At 37.5% G+C, this 20,636-nt stretch overlaps 1 protein-coding gene across 1 annotated transcript; it reads left to right on the forward strand.

Annotated features, from left to right (window-relative positions):
* Positions 1 to 18,438: 18,438 nt before the first annotated feature.
* Positions 18,439 to 20,157, forward strand: LOC149195735 (indole-3-pyruvate monooxygenase YUCCA1-like). Its single transcript, XM_089408006.1, has 4 exons — positions 18,439 to 19,116; positions 19,463 to 19,711; positions 19,784 to 19,906; positions 19,981 to 20,157. The coding sequence occupies exons 1-4, from the start codon at positions 18,439 to 18,441 to the stop codon at positions 20,155 to 20,157; spliced, it is 1,227 nt and encodes a 408-aa protein (XP_089264132.1).
* The last annotated feature ends 479 nt before the right edge of the window (positions 20,158 to 20,636 follow it).

Genomic DNA, 20,636 nt, shown 5'->3' on the forward strand with positions numbered 1-20,636 from the left:
AAACCAAATAAAATATAGTCAAGCATGGTCACCCTGGCCATACATAGATTAGTTAGTTAAACATGGCCAACCACATTTACAAATGATGTTGAACATGGTCAACATGTTCGTCCATTATTAGCCATAAACAACTATGGATAACATCGTCAACCACAATTAACTTGGTTAAATGATACTTGGCCATGGTCAACATGGCTAACATAATTTACCATGGTTAAACCTAGCCAGGTGGTCTTCATGGTCAACCATGGTTAACCATAGTAATTTGTAGTTAAATATTGAGAACCATGGTCAATAATGTTCCCCCATGGTCATCCATAGTTAGTCGTAGTAAGCCTTTTTCAAAAAAGGTTAAACGTGATTAAACAAGCTCCAGCATGGTCAAACATGGTCAACATGATCCTCCATGGTCATGTTTAGTGCACCATAATATATCATATACATCCATGATCAACCATGGTCAATAATGTCAACTATGGTAATCCAAGGTCAACCATAACCAACCATACTCAACCAAGGTCAACCATAACTAACCATACTTAGCTAAGGACAACCTGAGTTGACCAAGGTCTACCTCGATCAACAATGATCAACCTCGTCAACCCTTTTCAACCATTAATATAACGTTGGTGTAACATTAACATTATCACTGTAACATCAAGTTGACAAGAGCCAACCATTGTTAACATTAATGTAACAATTTAACAATAATTAATATTAATGTAACATAAATAAATTGTTACATTAATGGTTCACCTTGGTAAACTATGGTCATTATTAATGAAATCTCTTAAACCAAAGTCAACCTCATCGACCCTCTTCAACCTATCATGAAACTTCAATAACCCTCAACTACCATGGTTAACAACCATCAACCATAGTCGACCCTTAACAACCAAAATTTAATCATATTTAGCCAACATGAACCATAGTGAATCATGGTCTACGAATTCACCTAATACACATCGACCATCTAATAGCAAAAACATATTAGTAAATGTTCTTGACATACACCTATTGGCAGCATTTTACAGCCTTTATACACGAATTTTAGGATGAAAATGATGTCGATCGACATATATAATTCATGTTTATTAGTTTGGTCGTGCTAGTATTAGAATTTGATGTTGGATTGGATGGATGGGCGCAAGGAAACAATGCAACCAAAAGCCAACGAGACTTATTAAGGCTATGATGGGTGACAAAGGAAAAACTTAAGCTCCATAAGGAGTTGGTGTGGCATGAGCTCTGACTAGGAAGCCAATCACGTTGCATGTAGAGAAAAGCCTGTAGAGAAGAAACCTATCACGAAGAAAAAACTGTGGAGAAGAAACCTATAGCATAGAAATATCCTACAAAGAAGAAGTCCACTCCTAAGGGTTATATGAAGCTGCCTAAATAAGGAGATAATTTGGTAGATGGTTAATGCAAGGTGGATTATTGGAATAGATGGTGTCGAAAGTTGATGGTATGGGTGTTTTCCAATGCCATGGTCCTAAGAAATTAGTGGGAGTTGGCTCAAAGATGCCAGTGTGTTCGCGAGAAATTGGATGGATTAGATCTCAATATTGTAACACACATGGTGAATGCCAAGAGTCTCCTTAATGGAGTACAAGCCATTGCACTCGAAAGTGTGATGCTATCTATGGTTGTTTGATGATAGGATTGGGATACTGAATACAAGGCACATTAGATCGAGTATTATGACACCTGGGGGTGAAGTGTGACTCAGGGGCCAATTATTCTTTGTCATGTTTGTGAGGAAGTCTACACATCCCTTTGTAGACAAGATAAATGTTCCTTACGATGAACATGGCCCATGTTGGAAATAATACTGAGAGGGGGGGGGGTGAATCAGTATTATCAAGTCAAATATTTCCTTTTTCAATTCCAGATGATATACGCTACTTCTGTTAATAAAAACCGCGTATATACGCAACTACAGATAAAGAAACCCGCGTATACAAAGCAGAATTATAATTTGATTTATCTTTCAGATGTCAGTTATTAATCTGTGTATCAGAAGCAAATAAACAGTACCAGAAATAGAGCAGAAGACAGTCACACACAAGAACACAAGATATAAGGAGGAAACCTAATGTGGGTGAAAACCCCCTGCTGCAATTCGTCTCTATCTTCTTTTTAATTAGAAACTTCTCTTTACAATGTTTTGTACTGGTGCAGTCTTTACTAGTACGCAGGCTGCAACCTACAGAGAGCTACAACTCTCTCTCGTTCTCCAGCTTTCCTGGAAGGGAGATCCAACCCCCTAAGTTCTTGTACTAGCTTGAGATACTAGTACGCATGCTCCTACGTGCAGAAGACTGCAACCTTCTCTTTGCTTTCAGGGACCTCGTTTCATTAATTTTCAGACTGGATCCACAAGTAACATCAATCAAACATCAAGAATTTCTGCATAACCCAAACTACTTTTCACCAATCAAAAGCTGAAACAACTAAACACTTCTCTGATCGTTGTACCCAGAACACAATAACTGTAATCAAACACCAATTCTGAACCCAGAATACTACAGTAATAAAATAGAAGCAACTAGAACATAAATCAAGATATATACGCTACTTCACTGTTCAGCAACCTGCGAGTATACGCTTCTGTACCACAACCAACCTGCGTATACGCTTCTTTCATTCACAGAAAAAGCGTGTATACGCACCTACAATTCACTGAACCTGCTTACAGATCTATAAAGGATAATTTATTCTTTTAAGCATTCAGACATTAGTTAACCCAGATTTATAGATCAAGAGTGCGCCACATATAACAGATCAAAATCATACAGAGATACCAATGTTCAAGCCTTGAGATTTTGATCCATCAATAGTCCTTATCCTTCTTGCGCTCAGGTTCCTCCTTCATTCAGATCTAGATCTGCACCATAACCCAATCACCAGTATTCCAGATCTATCATAATATCAGATATTCAATAATTCAGATGATCCCTTGTCACATGATCTCCTTCCTCTTTTATAGTTTTAGGCCTTCCACAATACCACGGTCCAAAACCATAATAAACCAATACCAAGGGCCCAAAACCTGGGGTCAACACTTCTGACGAGATACCATGGTCCAAACCATAGGTTCAAATTCCAAGGACTAACAACCATGGACCAAAAGTAAGTTTCCCACCATGTATGCGCTTTTCTGTGCATAAAAGTGCGTGTATACGCATACGCGACTTCTGAACGTATAACCCGCGTGTATACGCGTCTTCGGCAAGGTGAACCTGCGTATACAAGATTTCCTTCATTCTGAGTGCCTGAACTGAGATCTGTCACCAAAGAGAGTTTCCATCAAGGACAACACCTGTACCACAGCGCCACTCCTGTGCCAAAATGCCAACAATCTCCCCCTTTGGACTTGATGGCAACCCCAAGATCCTCAAAGTCATTCTCCCCCTTTGTCATCAAGGGCAAAGGGCTGTGCTGAACATGCTCCCCCTGACTGTAGGCAAGATCTGCAAAAGATGTTCTTCAAGAAGAACCAAGACATATACATTATGAAAGACCTTCCTATCACCAAAAGACTCAATACATACATCCATCACCCAACCAAGTGGGGATCATCCACCCAACCAAGTGGGGATACATCAGAAATTTACATATGACAAACAATCACATTGCATCAATCATCCCAGGCATAGTGGGGAAACCAAAATAGGCCGTTACATGACCTTGATAAAAAAGATATACATGACATAGAAACGAAATATCAAGACTATGCAAATCACCAATAACTACTATCAGCAACATCTGACAATCACTGTATATATCAGCAACCATGTTCTTCTTCTGTTCTCCTTTCTATAGCTGATCCACCTGAACCAACAATAGCTTGAGTACTAGAACCAAGAGCTTCTAAGGTAATGCCAAAAATGCATTGTTAGAAGATTATCTGCTCCCCCTGAACCTATGCCTGATGGTCTCTGACAGACCCATATCAGACTCTCTTCAACCAGAGTCTGTTCTTGCTGATTTTCTTCAGAATTCCATATACGCGACTGCACCTGCATAAATCTGCGTATGTACGCGGATTCCCCTCATCCAACTCGCGTACACCAACTTTTCTTTGAAACAGACAAGCTTCAACAGCAGGATGAAGCATCAAGTACTCCTAGCTTCTGTCTGAGATATTCAAAAGTTTCCCTGGGCAGTGGTTTGGTGAGGATATCAGCAATTTGTTCCTTGGAAGGAACATACTCCAACTTGACTTTTTTCTCAAGCACTTGTTCCCGAAGAAATTGATATTTGATAGGTATGTGCTTGGTCTTTGAATGCATGACAAGATTATTTGAAATGCTTATTGCACTTGTATTATCACATAAGATAGAGACAGGTGGAGTACAAGTGATTTGAAAATCCTGCAAGGTTTGCATCATCCAAAGAAGTTGAGTGCAATAAGATGCAGCAGCCACATATTCCGCTTCAGCTGTAGATAAAGCAATCGAACTCTGTTTCTTGCTGAACCAAGATACTAATCTGGAACCCATAAAGAATGCACCGCCACTTGTGCTCTTCCTGTCATCCACACTTCCAGCCCAATCTGCATCTGTGTAAGCATGAAGTGTGAGATCTGTATCTCTAGGGTACCATAAGCCATAGTTTTGAGTTCCTTGAAGGTACTTGAAGATTCTCTTGACTGCCTGAAGATGAGTTTCCTTTGGATTTGCCTGAAATCTTCCAACTATTCCCACTGCATGCATGATGTCTGGTCGGGTACCTGTCAAATAAAGTAGACTTCCAATCATAGATCTATAGGTTGGTTGATGCACTGCTGCCGATTCATCATTTGCACTGAGGCTGCATCCTATAACCATGGGGGTACATACTGGTTTTGAATCTTCCATGCCATACTTCTTCAGAATCTGCTTGAGGTACTTGGTTTGAGACAAGAAGATACCGCCTTCATTTTGTTGGATTTGCAATCCAAGAAAGTATGTCAGTTCTCCGAGCAAAGACATTTCGAATTCTTTCTGCATCACCAAGGCAAAGCTTTGACTCATACCTTCTTCATTGCTGCCAAAGATAATATCATCCACATACACAACAAGTATTAGCAATTTGTCATTTTCAATTTTTATATAAAAATTGCTATCTGCTGATCCTTTTGAAAAACCTTGTTGATGAAGGTATTTGTCCAAGCGGTAGTACCAAGCCCTTGGAGCTTGTTTAAGGCCATAGAGAGCCTTTTTAATTCTGCATACAAGATTTGGATCATTCCCAAGGATAAAGCCATTTGGTTGCTCTATGTACACTTCTTCTTCTAAGTCTCCATTCAGAAAGGCTGATTTTACGTCCATTTGAAATACTTTGAACTTCTGGAAGCTAGAAAGAGCAAGGAACATTCTAATGGCCTCAAGTCTAGCAACGGGAGCAAAAGTTTCTTCAAAGTCTATTCCTTCCTGTTGAGCATAACCTTTACAAACAAGTCTAGCCTTGTTTCTAATCACTTCCCCATTTTCATTCAACTTATTTTTGAAGATCCATTTTGTTCCTATGACATTTTTGTCTTTTGGTCTAGGAACCAACTCCCAAGTGTTATTCTTTTCGATCTGCTCAAGCTCTTCATCCATTGCCTTAACCCAACACTCATCTTTGCATGCTTCTTTTACATTTTGCGGTTCAGTGGAAGAGTGCAATGCCAAATAGCTTGAAGCTTCTGCTATTGTTCTTCTTGTTTGTATACCTGCTTCTTTTTGCCCCAAAATTTGAGATTCTGGATGATTCTTCTGAACGTACCTGGATGGAGTCTTTTCTTCTATCCTTATCTGTTCCTCTGGTGCCTCTTGGGGTTCTTCTTCATCATCTGTTTGATTTGGAGAGTAGTCTTCATCCTCATTGATATTTTCATGATTCACTTCCCTAGGGATGTATCCTTTTTCATCAACCACTACATCAATGCTGCCAACAATTCTTCCAAGCCTTTTATTGTAACACTTATATGCTTTTCTGTAGGGAGAATAACCAAGGAGAATGCCTTCATCTGCTCTAGGTTCAAGTTTGCCAAGCTGCTCATCAGTATTCTTAATATAGCATTTTCTCCCAAAAATTTTGAAATGCTTTACCGAAGGAGTCTCACCATACCAGAGCTCATGAGGAGTTTGAGTGCTGTTCACTCGGACATTTGTTTTGTTGAGAATAACAACCGCAGCATATGCAGCTTCACCCCAGAAGGTTGCGGGAGTTCCAGACTCATCAAGCATAGCACGAGCCATTTGTTGGACTGTTCTGCTCATCCTTTCCACCACTCCATTTTGCTGAGGAGTCCTAGCTGTAGAGAATTCCCTTCTTATTCCATGTTCTTCACAGAAATAAAAAAATTCATTTGAGGTAAATTCCCCACCTCTGTCGGACCTGAGGCACTTAATTTTGTAAACTGATTCATTTTCAGCCAAGTCTTTGAAGGATTTGATTTTTTCGAATGCTTCGTCTTTGTGCTTCATAAGTCCTAACCAAACAAACCTGGAGAATTCGTCAATGAATAGTATAAGGTATTCTTCTCCTTGAGGTGACCTTGTCCTAAATGGACCACATACATCTGTATGGACTAGCTCAAGAGGCATGCTAGCTGATCCTTCCTTCTCAGGAAAGTTAGTTCTGGTTTTCTTACCAAACTGACATGATTTGCATATGGTGTTGTCTGGAATTTTGATATCTGGAAGACCACGAACTGCCTAGTATTTGCATGCTTTCCTTATTTGTGAAAAGCTTAGATGCCCCAACCTCTGGTGCCATAACCAGTGTTCATCATCCTTGCTTAAATAGCATTGTTGTTGTCCTTCTTCAAATATGTATAGATTATTTGGAGTTCTTCTGCCTTTGATCACTGTTTCTCCTGTATCAAGATCACGAACACTACATCCATTTGATCGAAATATTACTTCGGTTCCTTGATCGCACATTTGACTAACACTCAGTAGATTATGCTTCAAGCCATCAACATACAAAACATTTCCAGCCTTGACCTTTTCTTTCAACTGAGCAGCGCCTTTTCCTTTTATGGATGCAGGGGTATCGTTTCCAAAAGAAACCTTCTTTCCCTTTTCTAATGCAGTATATGATTCAAGTTTTTCTTTATCACCTGTCATATGCTTCGAACATCCGCTGTCGATATACCATAGATTTTCTTGTCCTTCTGCATAAAAGGCTATCCCACATCTTTCTGGTTGTGGTTCCTTCATTCTCCATGTTCTGGCAATTGAGGTTTGTTCCTTTTGAGTTTTCTTCCAAAACCTGCTTCTGCATTCAGAATCTTCATGACCAAAGTTATTACAAATAGAACATTCAACTTCATTTTCAAGGGCTGAAAAGTTGTTATAAGTCCTTTTCGTGATCCTAGTCATATTCCTTTGTTTTTGAGCTTCTCTAGTCATGATTGTCTTATAGGCAACACATTGGGCTGCTTTGTGACCAAAGTTATGGCAAGAGAAGCATTGGCCACTGAAGAAACTCCTGCGATTATCAAATCTATCATCCAAACGATTGTAGTTTCTACTGACATCCATTCTTGAGGCAAATTGGGAAGATTTTACTTGAGGCTGATTGTAGCTTCTATTTGTCCTTAAGGTAGCTTGCCCCTGATTTTCTTGATAGTCTTTGTTTGTTCTTGAGGTAAACTGTCCCTGATATACCTGATGATTTCTATTAGGCCTTTGCTTGCTCCTCCTTGCTGCATCAAGATAACTTTTGGAGGTGGATGCTTGAGAAGTTTCTTCATTATATCCCAGACCTGTCTTGATTAGTGGAGAACGCTGCACATTGATAATCTCATCCAGAGTCTCAGGTCCTTTAACAAATTTAAGATTAATAGCTTTTGTTTTCTCAATCTCCTTTCTAAGACCAACAATTTCACATTCCAATTTTTCAAGATGTTTTTCCCTTTCAGCCAGTTGACATTGCAGAGAATCAATAATCGCATTTTTCTCTTCTAAGCAAATTTTGAGATTAGATATCTCTTTATAATAACCTTCTACATCTATAGCATCCATGTTACTAGTCATCATCTTCAAAAGCCATTAAAAGTTTATACTTATTACCTCGTTCATCTTCGTCACTATTTGAAAGTCCATCACTATCTTCATGAGTGTAATAGCTTTTCTTATTTGCATTCTGTTTCTTGTTCCATCTAACAGGTTCCTTCCCTTTGTCAATCTTATCCTTGTGAGGACATTTGGCAGCATAGTGACCGACTCTTCCACAAGCAAATCATTTGAAAGGTAACTTACCTCAGAACCGTCCAGTACCCTGTTGAAGATTTCTGACAAAATTTGATTCTTCTTCTTCTTCTGACACGTGTCCTGACTCATAGTACTCGCCTTTGCCTGAAGCCTTGAAGGCAAATTCTCTCCTGTCTGATGGTCCTCCTTTCCTCATTTCATAAGCAGTTAGAATTCCGTGCAGCTGTGACATTTAAGGCTTTGTAGATTCTCTTTTTCTTCTATTGCAGAAACTTTAGATTCAAACCTAGGGGACAAAGATCTTAGAACTTTTTCAACCACAACAGCCTCTTTTATTTCTTCACCCAAATTTTTCATACAATTAACAATCTCATCTACACGAAGAAAATAGTTAGCCACACTTTCATCATTATACATCTTGAGATTTTCATACTGAATCCTGAGGGTTTGAAGTTTTGCTCATTTTACCTGATCATCTCCTTCATAGCTTAGGACAATCTTGTCCCATATTTCTTTTGCTGATTTTAACTGCATAACTTTCACGAATTCTGATTGAGATAGACATCCCAATAGAGTATTGACCGCCTTTGCATTTGTTTCATATTTCTTCTTCTCACCCGGATCTGTAGGAGTTGCTGCTGGAAAAGTATATCCTGTATCTATGATATCCCAGAGTTATGTACCCAAAGATTGAAGATAGGCAGTGACTCTTACCTTCCAATATACGAAGTCTGTCCCATAAAAAACCGGTGGCCTGATTGATACTTCCCTCTCGTAGTTCCTCATGATGAAAGATCTTCCTTCAAGCGATCAAGCTTCTTTAGAAGAACCTGCTCTGATACCAATTGTTGGAAATAATACTGAGAGGGGGGGGTGAATCAGTATTATCAAGTCAAATATTTCCTTTTTCAATTCCATATGATATACGCTACTTCTGTTAATAAAAACAGCGTATATACGTAACTACAGATAAAGAAACCCGCGTATACAAAGCAGACTTATAATTTGATTTATCTTTCAGATGTCAGTTATTAATCTGTGTATCAGAAGCAAATAAACAGTACCAGAAACAGAGCAGAAGACAGTCACACACAAGAACACAAGATATAAGGAGGAAACCCAATGTGGGTGAAATCCCCCTGCTGCAATTCGTCTCTATCTTCTTTTTAATTAGAAACTTCTCTTTATAATGTTTTGTACTGGTGCAGTCTTTACCAGTATGCAGGCTGCAACCTGCAGAGAGCTACAACTCTCTCTCGTTCTCCAACTTTCCTGGAAGGGAGCTCCAACCCCCTAAGTTCTTGTACTAGCTTGAGATACTAGTACACAGGCTCCTACCTGCAGAAGGCTGCAACCTTCTCTTTGCTTTCAGGGACCTCGTTTCATTAATTTTCAGACTGGATCCACAAGTAACATCAATCAAACATCAAGAATTTCTGCATAACCCAAACTCCTTTTCACCAATCAAAAGCTGAAACAAATAAACACTTCTCTGATCGCTGTACCCAGAACACAGTAACTGTAATCAAACACCAATTCTGAACCCAGAACACTACAGTAATAAAACAGAAGCAGCTAGAACATAAATCAAGATATATACGCTACTTCACTGTTCAGCAACCTGTGAGTATACGCTTCTGTACCACAACCAACCTGCGTATACGCTTCTTTCATTCACAGAAAAAGCGTGTATACGCACCTGCAATTCACTGAACCTGCGTACAGATCTATAAAGGATAATTTATTCTTTTAAGCATTCAGACATTAGTTAACCCAGATTTATAGATCAAGAGTGCGCCACATATAACAGATCAAAATCATACAGAGATACCAATGTTCAAGCCTTGAGATTTTGATCCATCAATAGTCCTTATCCTTCTTGCGCTCAGGTTCCTCCTTCATTCAGATCTAGATCTGCACCATAACCCAATCACCAGTATTCCAGATCTATCACAATATCAGATATTCAATAATTCAGATGATACCTTGTCACATGATCTCCTTCCTCTTTTATAGTTTTAGGCCTTCCACAATACCACGGTCCAAAACCATAATAAACCAATACCAAGGGCCCAAAACCTGGGGTCAACACTTCTGACGAGATACCATGGTCCAAAACCATAGGTTCAAATTCCAAGGACTAACAACCATGGACCAAAAGTAAGTTTCCCACCATGTACGCGCTTTTCTGTGCATAAAAGTGCGTGTATACGCATACGCGACTTCTCAACGTATAACCCGCGTGTATACGCGTCTTCGGCAAGGTGAACCTGCGTATACAAGATTTCCTTCATTTTGAGCGCCTGAACTGAGATCTGTCACCAAAGAGAGTTGCCATCAAGGACAACACCTGTACCACAGCGCCACTCCTGTGCCAAAATGCCAACAGCCCAAGGGTGTGGCATCAAAGCCATAGAGGTGAACTCCCACAATATTGATGATGTGTTGGCAATAACGCGGGGATGAAAAATCTCAACAAATGAAGGACATTTAATGAAAATCCATGATGTGGATTTCAAGGTTGTGTAACAATGACTACCAAGTATTGCATTAGAGAAATTTAGTGTCACATTCCCTAAGGATGTCAAGCGAAAGGTTTGTGAATATGGCGTTGTTATGTCTTGGAACTATGGAACTACAATGGCTAGGGATTTGTGACTAGAGATTGTTGTGGAAAATGTAGTGAATGTAAAACAAAAGCACATAGAGAAAATCATGTTGTGGTGGTGCTTACGGAAATGAAAGCTAAGGTGAGAGAATGTGATAGGATGAGTAGCAGGTTGTGTACACATAGGCTACACGTCCTAGCATGGAGTAAGGGTAAATATGCCTAAGCTAAAGACAATGGCCAAGGTCAAAGAAAGTAGACTGAAAGCTACATTAGATTGAAAATAAGCAATGGTGTGAAAATGCACCTTGAATCCCAAGATGTAGAGTTTAATGAAATGTTTCTCATAATAAACTAAGAGTTGAGGAAAGTGGTTTAGTGGCTGCTGGAAGGAGTGTTGTCACATGGATCAATGAGGATTAGTGCCTATGGAAATGACCGAGGGCATTGGTGGTGGTGTATAAGGCCATATGGAGAATAACAACATAAGTCGTACAAGGAAAGCATTGAAACAAAAGGATTGGAATGCGTGGAAGCAAGATAATATCGTCATAATTGCTAGGACAAAAAAAATAAATAAATTGTTTCACTGGAGTTGAATGTAAATGGGAATACAAATGTAAGACCTAGTTAGGCATGTGTACCCTACCAGTAAAGTATATATGCAAACCTAGGTGATTGAGGGAAGAGCATGCATAGGTTTTCTAGATTGGATTAGAAGAATTTTTAGGTGATTGGGGGAAGAGAATTAAGGTTTTTTAGATTGTATTAGAATAATTTCTAGGTGATAGGGAGCATGCAGGTTTTCTAGATTGGATCAAAATAATTTCCCTATCCAAGTTTAAATTGGGGGGTTGTCGGGTAAACTTGACTCAATAAATAAGTCAAATTTGTTAGATCAACAATAGTGTTTCAGGCACCTGGTATTAGTGATCCATGGTATTGATCTTATGGTTATATGTAGTTAAAGCCATTAAAAGTCTTGGAGATTCTCCATTACAATGTGCCCGTGTCGAGCAAGTAGAAGGCTCACTTGTTTGGGGCCAAGGTGTTGACAAGGTTGGTCGCACTTAAGCCAAATGATAACTTATTTATTAGTAGGTTGGGTTTTCCTAGTTGGGGATATCTAGCGTAAATCATGTGTGCATATGTGTGTTATTTATATTTGTGATTGGTATCATAATTTCTATAGTACTATTGAAAAATGCCGCAAGAAATTCTCAATTTGATTTTGCCTTGATTCAATTGAGAAAATTTGAATTTCCACATCAGCTAAAAACTTGGATGCAGTTAACTTATGTGACATGGCTTGTGTCACTTAGTTTTCTCAGTAAATTCAAGTTGGAGGAGTTAGAGTTCAGTTAAGCATTAGCGATTGCTAATTTGTAGCAATCAACATCAGTTATCTCAAGTTGTTTTTAGTTAAACTAGTTCCAACTGTTGGAAGAACTAGTGGAAGGTCAATTGTGCAGTGGGACTTTAGTCAAACTCAAACTTAGTGATCATCCAGTTAACTGATCAATCAACCCAAAATATCTAGTGCATACAGAGAATCCGAGTTACCCAGTTTACATGGAGATTCCAAGGCACATACATATTAGTAAACGTTGTTGACATACACCAATTGGCAGCATTTTAATCCCTTTGTACACTAATTTGAGGATTAAAATGATGTCGATCGACACATATCATTCATTTTTATTAGTTTGGTTGTGCTAGTATTAGAATTTGTTGTTGGACTGGCTGGATGGGTGCAAGGAAACAATGTAGCCAAAATCCAATGAGACTTGTTAAGGCTATGATGGGTGACAAAGGAAAAACTTAAGCTCCATAAGGAGTTGGTGTGGCATGAGCTTTGACTAGGAGGCTAATCACATTGCATGTAGAGAAAAGCCCGTAGAGAAGAAACATATCACGAAGAAAAAACTGTGGAGAAGAAACCTATAGCATAGAAAGCTCCTACAAAGAAGAAGTCCAATCCTAAGGGTGATATGGAGCTGCCTAAATAAGGGGATAATTTGGTAGCTGGTTAAGGCAAGGTGGATTATTGGTACAGATGGTGTCGAAAGTTGATGGTATGGGCATTTTCCAATGCGATGGTCCTAAGAAATTAGTGGGAGTTGGCTCAAAGATGCCAATGTGTTCGTGAGAAATTGGATGGATTAGATCTCAATATTGAAACACACATGGTGAATTCCAAGGGTCTCCTCAATGGAGTACAAGCCATTGCACTCGAAAGTGTGATGCTATCTATGTTAGTTTGATGAGAGGATTGGGATGCTGAATACAAGGCACATTAGATCAAGTATTATGAGCCCTGGGGGTGAAGTGTGACTTAGGGGCCAATTATTCTTTGTCATGTTGGTGATGAAGTCTACACATCTCTTCGTAGACAAGATAAATGTTCCTTACGATGAACATGGCCCAAGGGTGTGGCATCAAAGCCATAGAGGTGAACTCCCACAATATTGATGATGTGTTGGCAATAACACGGGGATGAAAAATCTCAACAGATGAAGAACATTTAATGAAAATCCATGATGTGGATTTCAAGGTTGTGTAACAATGACTACCAAGTACTACATTAGAGAAATTTAGTGTCACATTCCCTAAGGATGTCAAGGGAAAGGGTTGTGAATATGGCGTTGGTATGTCTTGGAACTATGGAACTACAATGGCTAGGGATTTGTGACTAGAGATTGTTGTGGAAAATGTAGTGAATGTAAAACAAAAGCACATAGAGAAAATAATGTTATGGTGGTGCTTAGGGAAATGAAAGCCAAGGTGAGAGAATGTGATAGGATGAGTAGTAGGTTGTGGACACATAGGCTACACATGCTAGCATGGAGCAAGGGTAAAGATGCCTAAGCTAAAGACAATGGCCAAGGTCAAAGAAAGTAGACTGAAAGCTACATTAGATGAGCAATAAGCAATGGTGGGAAAATGCACCTTGAATCCCAAGATGTAGAGTCTAATGAAATGTTGATCATAAGAAACTAAGAGTTGAGGAAAGTGGTTTAATCGCTACCGGAAGGAGTGTTGTCACATGGATCAATGAGGATTAGTGCTTATGGAAATGACCAAGCGCATTGGTGGTGGTGTGTAAGACCACATGGAGAATAACAACATAAGTCGTACACGGAAAGCATTGAAACAAAAGGATTGGAATGCGTGGAAACAAGAGAATATCGTCATAATTGCTAGGACAACAAAAATAAATAAATTGTTTCACTGGAGTTGAATGTAAATGGGAATACAAATGTAAGACCTAGTTAGGCATGTGTACCCTGCCGGTAAAGTATATATGCAGACCTAGGTGATAGAGGGAAGAACATGCATATGTTTTCTAGATTGGATTAGAAGATTATTTAGGTGATTGGGGGAAGAGAATTAAGGTTTTCTAGATTGTATTAGAAGAATTTCTAGTTGATAGGGAGCATGCAGGTTTTCTAGATTGGATCAAAAGAATTTCCCTAGCCAAGTTTAAATTGGGTGTGGCGGGGGGGGGGGCATTGTCAGGTAAACTTGACTTAATAAATAAGTCAAATTTGTTAGATCAACAATAGTGTTTCAGGCACCTGGTATTAGTGATCCATTGTATTGATCCTATGGTATTATACGTAGTTAAAGCCTTTAAAAGTCTTGGAGATTCTCCATTACAATGTGCCCGTGTTGAGCAAGTAGAAGGCTCACTTGTTTGGGGCCAAGGTGTTGACAAGGTTGGTCGCATTTAAGCCAAATGATAACATATTTATTAGTAGGTTGGGTTTTCCTGGTTGGGGATCTCTAGCGTAAATCATATGTGCATATGTGTGTTATTTCTATGTGTGATTGGTATCATAATTTTCTATAGTATTATTGAAAAATGCTGCAAGAAATTCTCAATTTGATTTTGCCTTGATTAAATTGAGAAAATTTGAATTTCCACATCAGTAGACAACTTGGATGCAGTTAACTTATGTGACATGGCTTGTGTCCCTTAGTTTTCTCAGTAAATTCGAGTTGGAGGAGTTAGAGTTCAGTTAAGCATGTGTGATTGCTAATTTGTAGCAATCAACGTCAGTTATCTCAAGTTGTTTTTAGTTAAACTAGTTCCAACTCTTGAAAGAACTAGTGGAAGGTCAATTGTGCAGTGGGACTTTAGTCAAACTCAAACTCAGTGATCATCCAGTTAACTGATCAATCAACCCAAAATATCTAGTGCATACAGAGAATTCGAGTTACCCAGTTGAGGTGGAGATTCCAAGGCAGTGTAACATCAGTTGTAGACTATTCCAGAGTGTACATGTGTTGCATGCAACCTGATGATAAACTTTAGGAATTGCACAATCCATTTTGGAGAAATTCTTAAATAATAGGGTTCTAATGTCTCAAGGAATTTCACAAAGAAATAGGGGCTCCAACAGAGGTAGAAATTGACTAAGTTTGGGTCAGAGCTTCTCAGTGAGCAAAGAGATAGGTTATGCAGTTGTAGGTTGTGCTTAGTTGAGCAAAGTAATTGTACTACATCTATATTCATCATATTAATGCAAGCATACATTGGGGTGTTTAACAGTTTGCTTTCCCTGGGAAAAATACTATTTGCATGTGTGTGATTTCTTATTGCATGTCAGAAATTTTTGTTCTATATTGTGAATTAATTTCCGTAGAGTAGTAGAATAGTTTGTCTTGTGATTTTGATTAAAACTTCATGAGTAGTTGCAAGTTTATATCATAATTTCTACAAGTATTGTTTTTATTTTAATAGTCTCATGTAGAGGAGGAGAAATTAGACAACTTTTATTTTTTTTAATCCAAGTAGGATGGGCTAGCCCCAATGTTGGATAAAAGAATGGTCTTCCCACCTGTGGGATGCTATTACCATGATTGTGCAAGGATTGGTCAAACTTGAACATCCCGTGGGACAATATTATTCCCTCTAAGTGGCTCCCACCCTCAACTCCCCCCTCATAATACTTGAACCAATAACCTTAATAGAAGCTAAACCCCACATAAACCTTACTTAATCCGGGATAAAAAAATAAACCTTAGCTATTTGCTATTCCAAGTCAACCTGATGCCTTGAGAGATATCCTTAACTCTATTATAATTTTGACTTAAAAAAGAATAAAATTACAAAATAGAAAGACCAAATTACAAAATCAACAATAAAAAAACTCAATTTCAAAATCAACAATGTACTTTGTGACTAAGATTTCTAATGATCTAAATTTATGATCGAGTTTCTTTAATAAGAAATACAACTTTTTGCTAAATTTATAATTTAAAATTGATTACAAATTAGATATTAAAAATCAACTACCAAGTACCATCACTTTCAATAACTAAAATTTATACCAAGTACCATCACTTTCAATAACTAAAATTTATAATTGAATTGAATTTGAGAAAAAACAATTTTATATAAAATTTATAATTTAAAAGTTTTTTTTTATAATAAATTAAATTAGAACGTGTATTTTACATTAGAAAATCAACCATCCAACTACAAAATCACTTTGTAATCGAAGTCTTCAATAAATCAAATTTGTAAAAGAAAATGATTCCACACAATTGTGATAATAGCATCCGACCATGACAAAATCTTGGAAAAATAAATCTTTATTAATCATATTTTTTTATTATTAAATTTATAATTTAAATAAAAATTATTTTACCATCCAAAAAAACAAAACAAAATAAAATTAAATAACTCAAAGGTTTCAATCATTTTATACAAAAATCAAAATTGCTGCCCTATTTTATAATCAAAGGTTTCTGAGTTTACAAAGTATCTACACGAGACATGAACCAACCGAGGATTTTTGCTAAAAGAAACAGCTAACATTTAAAAAATGCATTTTTTTTAATATCAAATTTTGTTGTCCTAATCTGTCGAGCCAATTGGCTGTATCCAAACCTTAGTTTGTAGATTTTTTTTTTTTTTTTTTAAATATGAAAATTTATATTTTTTTTCTAGTGTTACTTTGATATTTTAATATAGATCACCGAGGATATTGATCACTGAATTTGTTTATATACACGGTACCGGAGCCTCAGAACCACAGGAGGATATAGATCACCAAGGATATTGATCACTGAATGTGTTTACATAAGCGATACCGGAGCCTCAGAACCGGAGGATATTGATCACTGAGGATTTATATATACAGTTTAGATCACCGATCTTTGGATTTATATAAAATTGATGGTTTATATAATGTTATTTTGATATTTTAATATATAAAAATAATAAAATAATATAATTCAAATTGGATATAGATCACCGAGGATATTGATCACTGAATGTGTTTACATAAGCGATACCGGGGCCTCAGAACCGGAGGATATTGATCACTGAGGATTTTTATATACAGTTTAGATCACCGATCTTTGGATTTATATAAAATTGATGGTTTATATAATGTTATTTTGATATTTTAATATATAAAAATAATAAAATAATATAATTTAAATACAATTTGAGTAAGTCTAATGATTAAGAAGAGTATGTGTTTTTCTTAAAAAATATGGGTTTAAAATCAGAGATATAAAATATAATATATATATGTTTTTTTAGAATTAACAGTTAGGTGACTTTAGGATTAAATAATAATAATAATTAATATAAGTTTTCTACTTTAAAATTTATATATTTAATTAATAAATAAAAATAAAAATAAAAATAAAATATCAATATATATTTTTATTCTAATTTAATTTAGATAATAAATTTTTAAGTTGATATTGAAATGGCTTTTTAAATTGTTGAGTGCCAGTAATATGAGGAAAGGTTTTCTTTCTAAAACTGTCTCGGTTTAAATCTCACCGAGATACTAAGCTGGCTGTATTCAAACCTCACCGCAGTGCTAAGGGCTGCCCTAGAAAAAGACCTCGATTTAAAATAAAATAAAATAGTTACTTAAACTATCAAGAAATTTACCAGATTCATTAATACAATAAACATATTAGGATCAAGACTCGTTAATTTAGGATCGAAATTTTAATAAAAAATATCTAATCAAATTCTTACTCCAATACTTCTAATTTTTTTAAAAGGTAATTAATCGTTTAATTTTTTTTAAAAGTAATTAATCGTTTAATTTTTTTTAAAGGTAATTAATGGTTTTTTTTTTTCCTTTCTTCTGTCAGCTATGATTTTCCTGATTTTAGGCTGCATCTAGCTCAGAATTCTTACTAATAATAGTTGCAACATTCTCTTCGCTTCCAATTTTTTATGGAGAGATCAATGGAATGGAGATCTAATAGCAGGATTAGTGGAAGAAAAGTGTGATGCCCTGCTTCCATCATTTACCCTACCTATTAAATATTTCCCGCAACTTTACCTAAATATAGAACTTTGTTCCGTGGGATTCTTCCATTTAGCAGAGGATTCAATAATCAACGTTCATCAAACTGAGAAATTGCAGAAAATAGTTCTGCATTCCATGGGTAAGTCATTCGTCTCGTTCCACCCACTTTCCTGTGTGTAATATATCTCCTTTCTTGACAGGGGAGAAATCTGTGTGAAAAAGTGATAAGATGTCTAAATGGATAATGCTTCTCTCTTTCTTCTGCGCAAAATGGACATAAGATTATGCATGGTCGTGTAAGATCAAGTCTTTGAAGGCGTGGAAATTTTGAATAGTTGACCAAATGGCAAACTTTTCAACACCTTGTGAAAAGCTTGTCAGAAGGGAATACGACAAATCATTCAATGAATTTGGGACCGAAGAAGTTATAATAGTAGGCGCTGGGCCGTCTGGATTAGCCGTAGCAGCCTGCCTTGCAAACCTCGGAATTTCTAGTGTCGTTCTCGAGCGGGAGCGCTGCCTGGCGTCTCTGTGGAAGCACCGGACGTACGATCGGCTTCAACTGCATATCGGCAAGAAATTCTGCCAGCTGCCTCTCATGCCGTTTCCGGAAGAATACCCTATGTTTGTTAGCAAGGACCAATTTATCTTTTATTTGGAAGAATACGCTAAAAGATTCAATATTCATCCGCTGTTCTGCCAGTTCGTGGAGTCTGCGAGCTTCTGTCAAGAGACGGGAAAATGGCATGTCCGAGCAAGAGGTTCTTTGGATAACTCTGAAAGGGAGTATCTCGGAAGGTTTCTAGTTGTAGCGACAGGCGAAAACAGTGAAAATTTCATGCCAGACATTTCCGGGCTGGAAGACTTTGCAGGAATTACTATGCATTCGATTGATTACAAAAACGGAAAAGATTTCGAAGGCAAGAAAGTTCTGGTCGTCGGATGCGGTAATTCTGGCATGGAAATAGCACTGGATCTTGCAAATAACAACGCAAGGCCAACTATTGTAGTTCGTAGTCCGGTAATCTTAGGTCAAAACCTTTAAATCTTCATTCTGGACGGCTATTTCAGTTTCTGCGCTAGATTTAAATATTTTCCCCTTTCTGACAAAAAAATAAAGTTGAAACACAAACTTCGTACATTACATTTGTTCCAAAATTAAAGGACTTCAAAATCGTGCAGCTACGGCTATTTCAGTTTCTGCGCCAGATTTAAATATTTTCCCCATTCTGACAAAAATTTAAAGTTGAGAAAATTTGTTTCAAAATTAAAGGACTTCAAATTCATGCAGCGATTTATGAATATTTATGTATTGATCTTTGTTGTCCAAAAGTAATTTCGTCTGTTTCTTTTCTTTGCATATCAAGTCGCATGTCTTACCGCGAGAATTTTTTGGAAGATCCATGTTCTCGGTTGCAATGCTGCTCCTGAAACTGCTCCCGATCCGAATGGTGGACAATTTGCTCGTCATGTACAGTAATCTAACCCTAGGCAACACTGCTTCGTTCGGAATACCCCGGCCCGTTGAAGGACCGCTTGAGTTGAAGTTTAGGACCGGCAAAACCCCAGTGCTGGACAACGGCACGATGGCCTATATAAGGCAAGGCAAGATTAAGGTAAATTGACCGCATTCTTTGCGCAGAAATTAGGAGCCAATGCAAGTTCTCCATTAAATTCTTTAATGGCAGGTCGTTCCAAATTTCAACCGCGCAACGGCCACTGGCGTCGAGTTCGAAGACAATAGTAAAGAAGATTTCGACGCTATAATCTTTGCGACTGGTTACAGGAGTGAAGTAGGTCGCTGGCTCAAGGTATGCCTAAACAGTGATTTTCCGTGTGTTTTTCCTCAGATCCCTGGTTTTGAAAATCGCCATTTAATTTGCAGAATGGCGGAGAGCATTTCTCAGACGACGGGTTTCCAAGGAATCGGTCTCCAGACAACTGGAAGGGAAGCGACGGTCTGTATGCCGCTGGCTTGGGAAGAGCAGGTCTGATGGGATCTTCGGCGGACGCTCTGCTGATAGCCCAAGATATATTTCAGGCCGTCAGTACTTCATCTTGATCCTGGAATTTTCACATTGGGCTGGCAGATAGCCGAGAGCGTATATATTTTTGTTGTTGTAAAGATCGAATTCAAATAACTTAGGTGGCGCGCTTAAGTTCATGTTAGATAAGCTTATTTACATATTTTTATTTACGTCAATCTCTAGGCTATGTATATAATATTTGAATTATAGAATTCATGGGCACGAAATCGTTCTGCGGTTTAAATTATTATAATAGCTTGGTGTTTTTTTGGTAAAAATTTAACGTGGAAAAACAATTCCTGAATTGGACGTGGTCGTTTAATTGGACTGCGGAAGAGGGGGTTGTGTTTGGCAGGATACGGTAACTGTGTTTTTATAAATTTATGCTAATTAAGATATTGTGTTTTTATAAATTTATCATAATTACGAACAAATATTTGGTCCATCAGAATTTAAATATTTTGTTTATAAGAATTTGAATTGTATTTTTAAAAATAAATCGTGATAATATGAT

The sequence above is a fragment of the Pinus tabuliformis genome, chromosome 2_2 (genome assembly GCF_031772625.1).
Source record: "Pinus tabuliformis cultivar Carrire ecotype Pingquan chromosome 2_2, CPIR1, whole genome shotgun sequence".
NCBI classification, from domain to species: Eukaryota; Viridiplantae; Streptophyta; class Pinopsida; order Pinales; family Pinaceae; genus Pinus; species Pinus tabuliformis.

Excerpts from the sequence above, each read along its gene's own strand:
- LOC149195735 (XM_089408006.1), top strand. The coding sequence starts at position 18,439 with ATGGCAAACTTTTCAACACCTTGTGAAAAGCTTGTCAGAAGGGAATAC. Across the intron at positions 19,117-19,462 it reads CTATTGTAGTTCGTAGTCCG|TCGCATGTCTTACCGCGAGA; the intron begins GTAATCTTAGGT and ends TTGCATATCAAG. Across the intron at positions 19,712-19,783 it reads TAAGGCAAGGCAAGATTAAG|GTCGTTCCAAATTTCAACCG; the intron begins GTAAATTGACCG and ends CTTTAATGGCAG.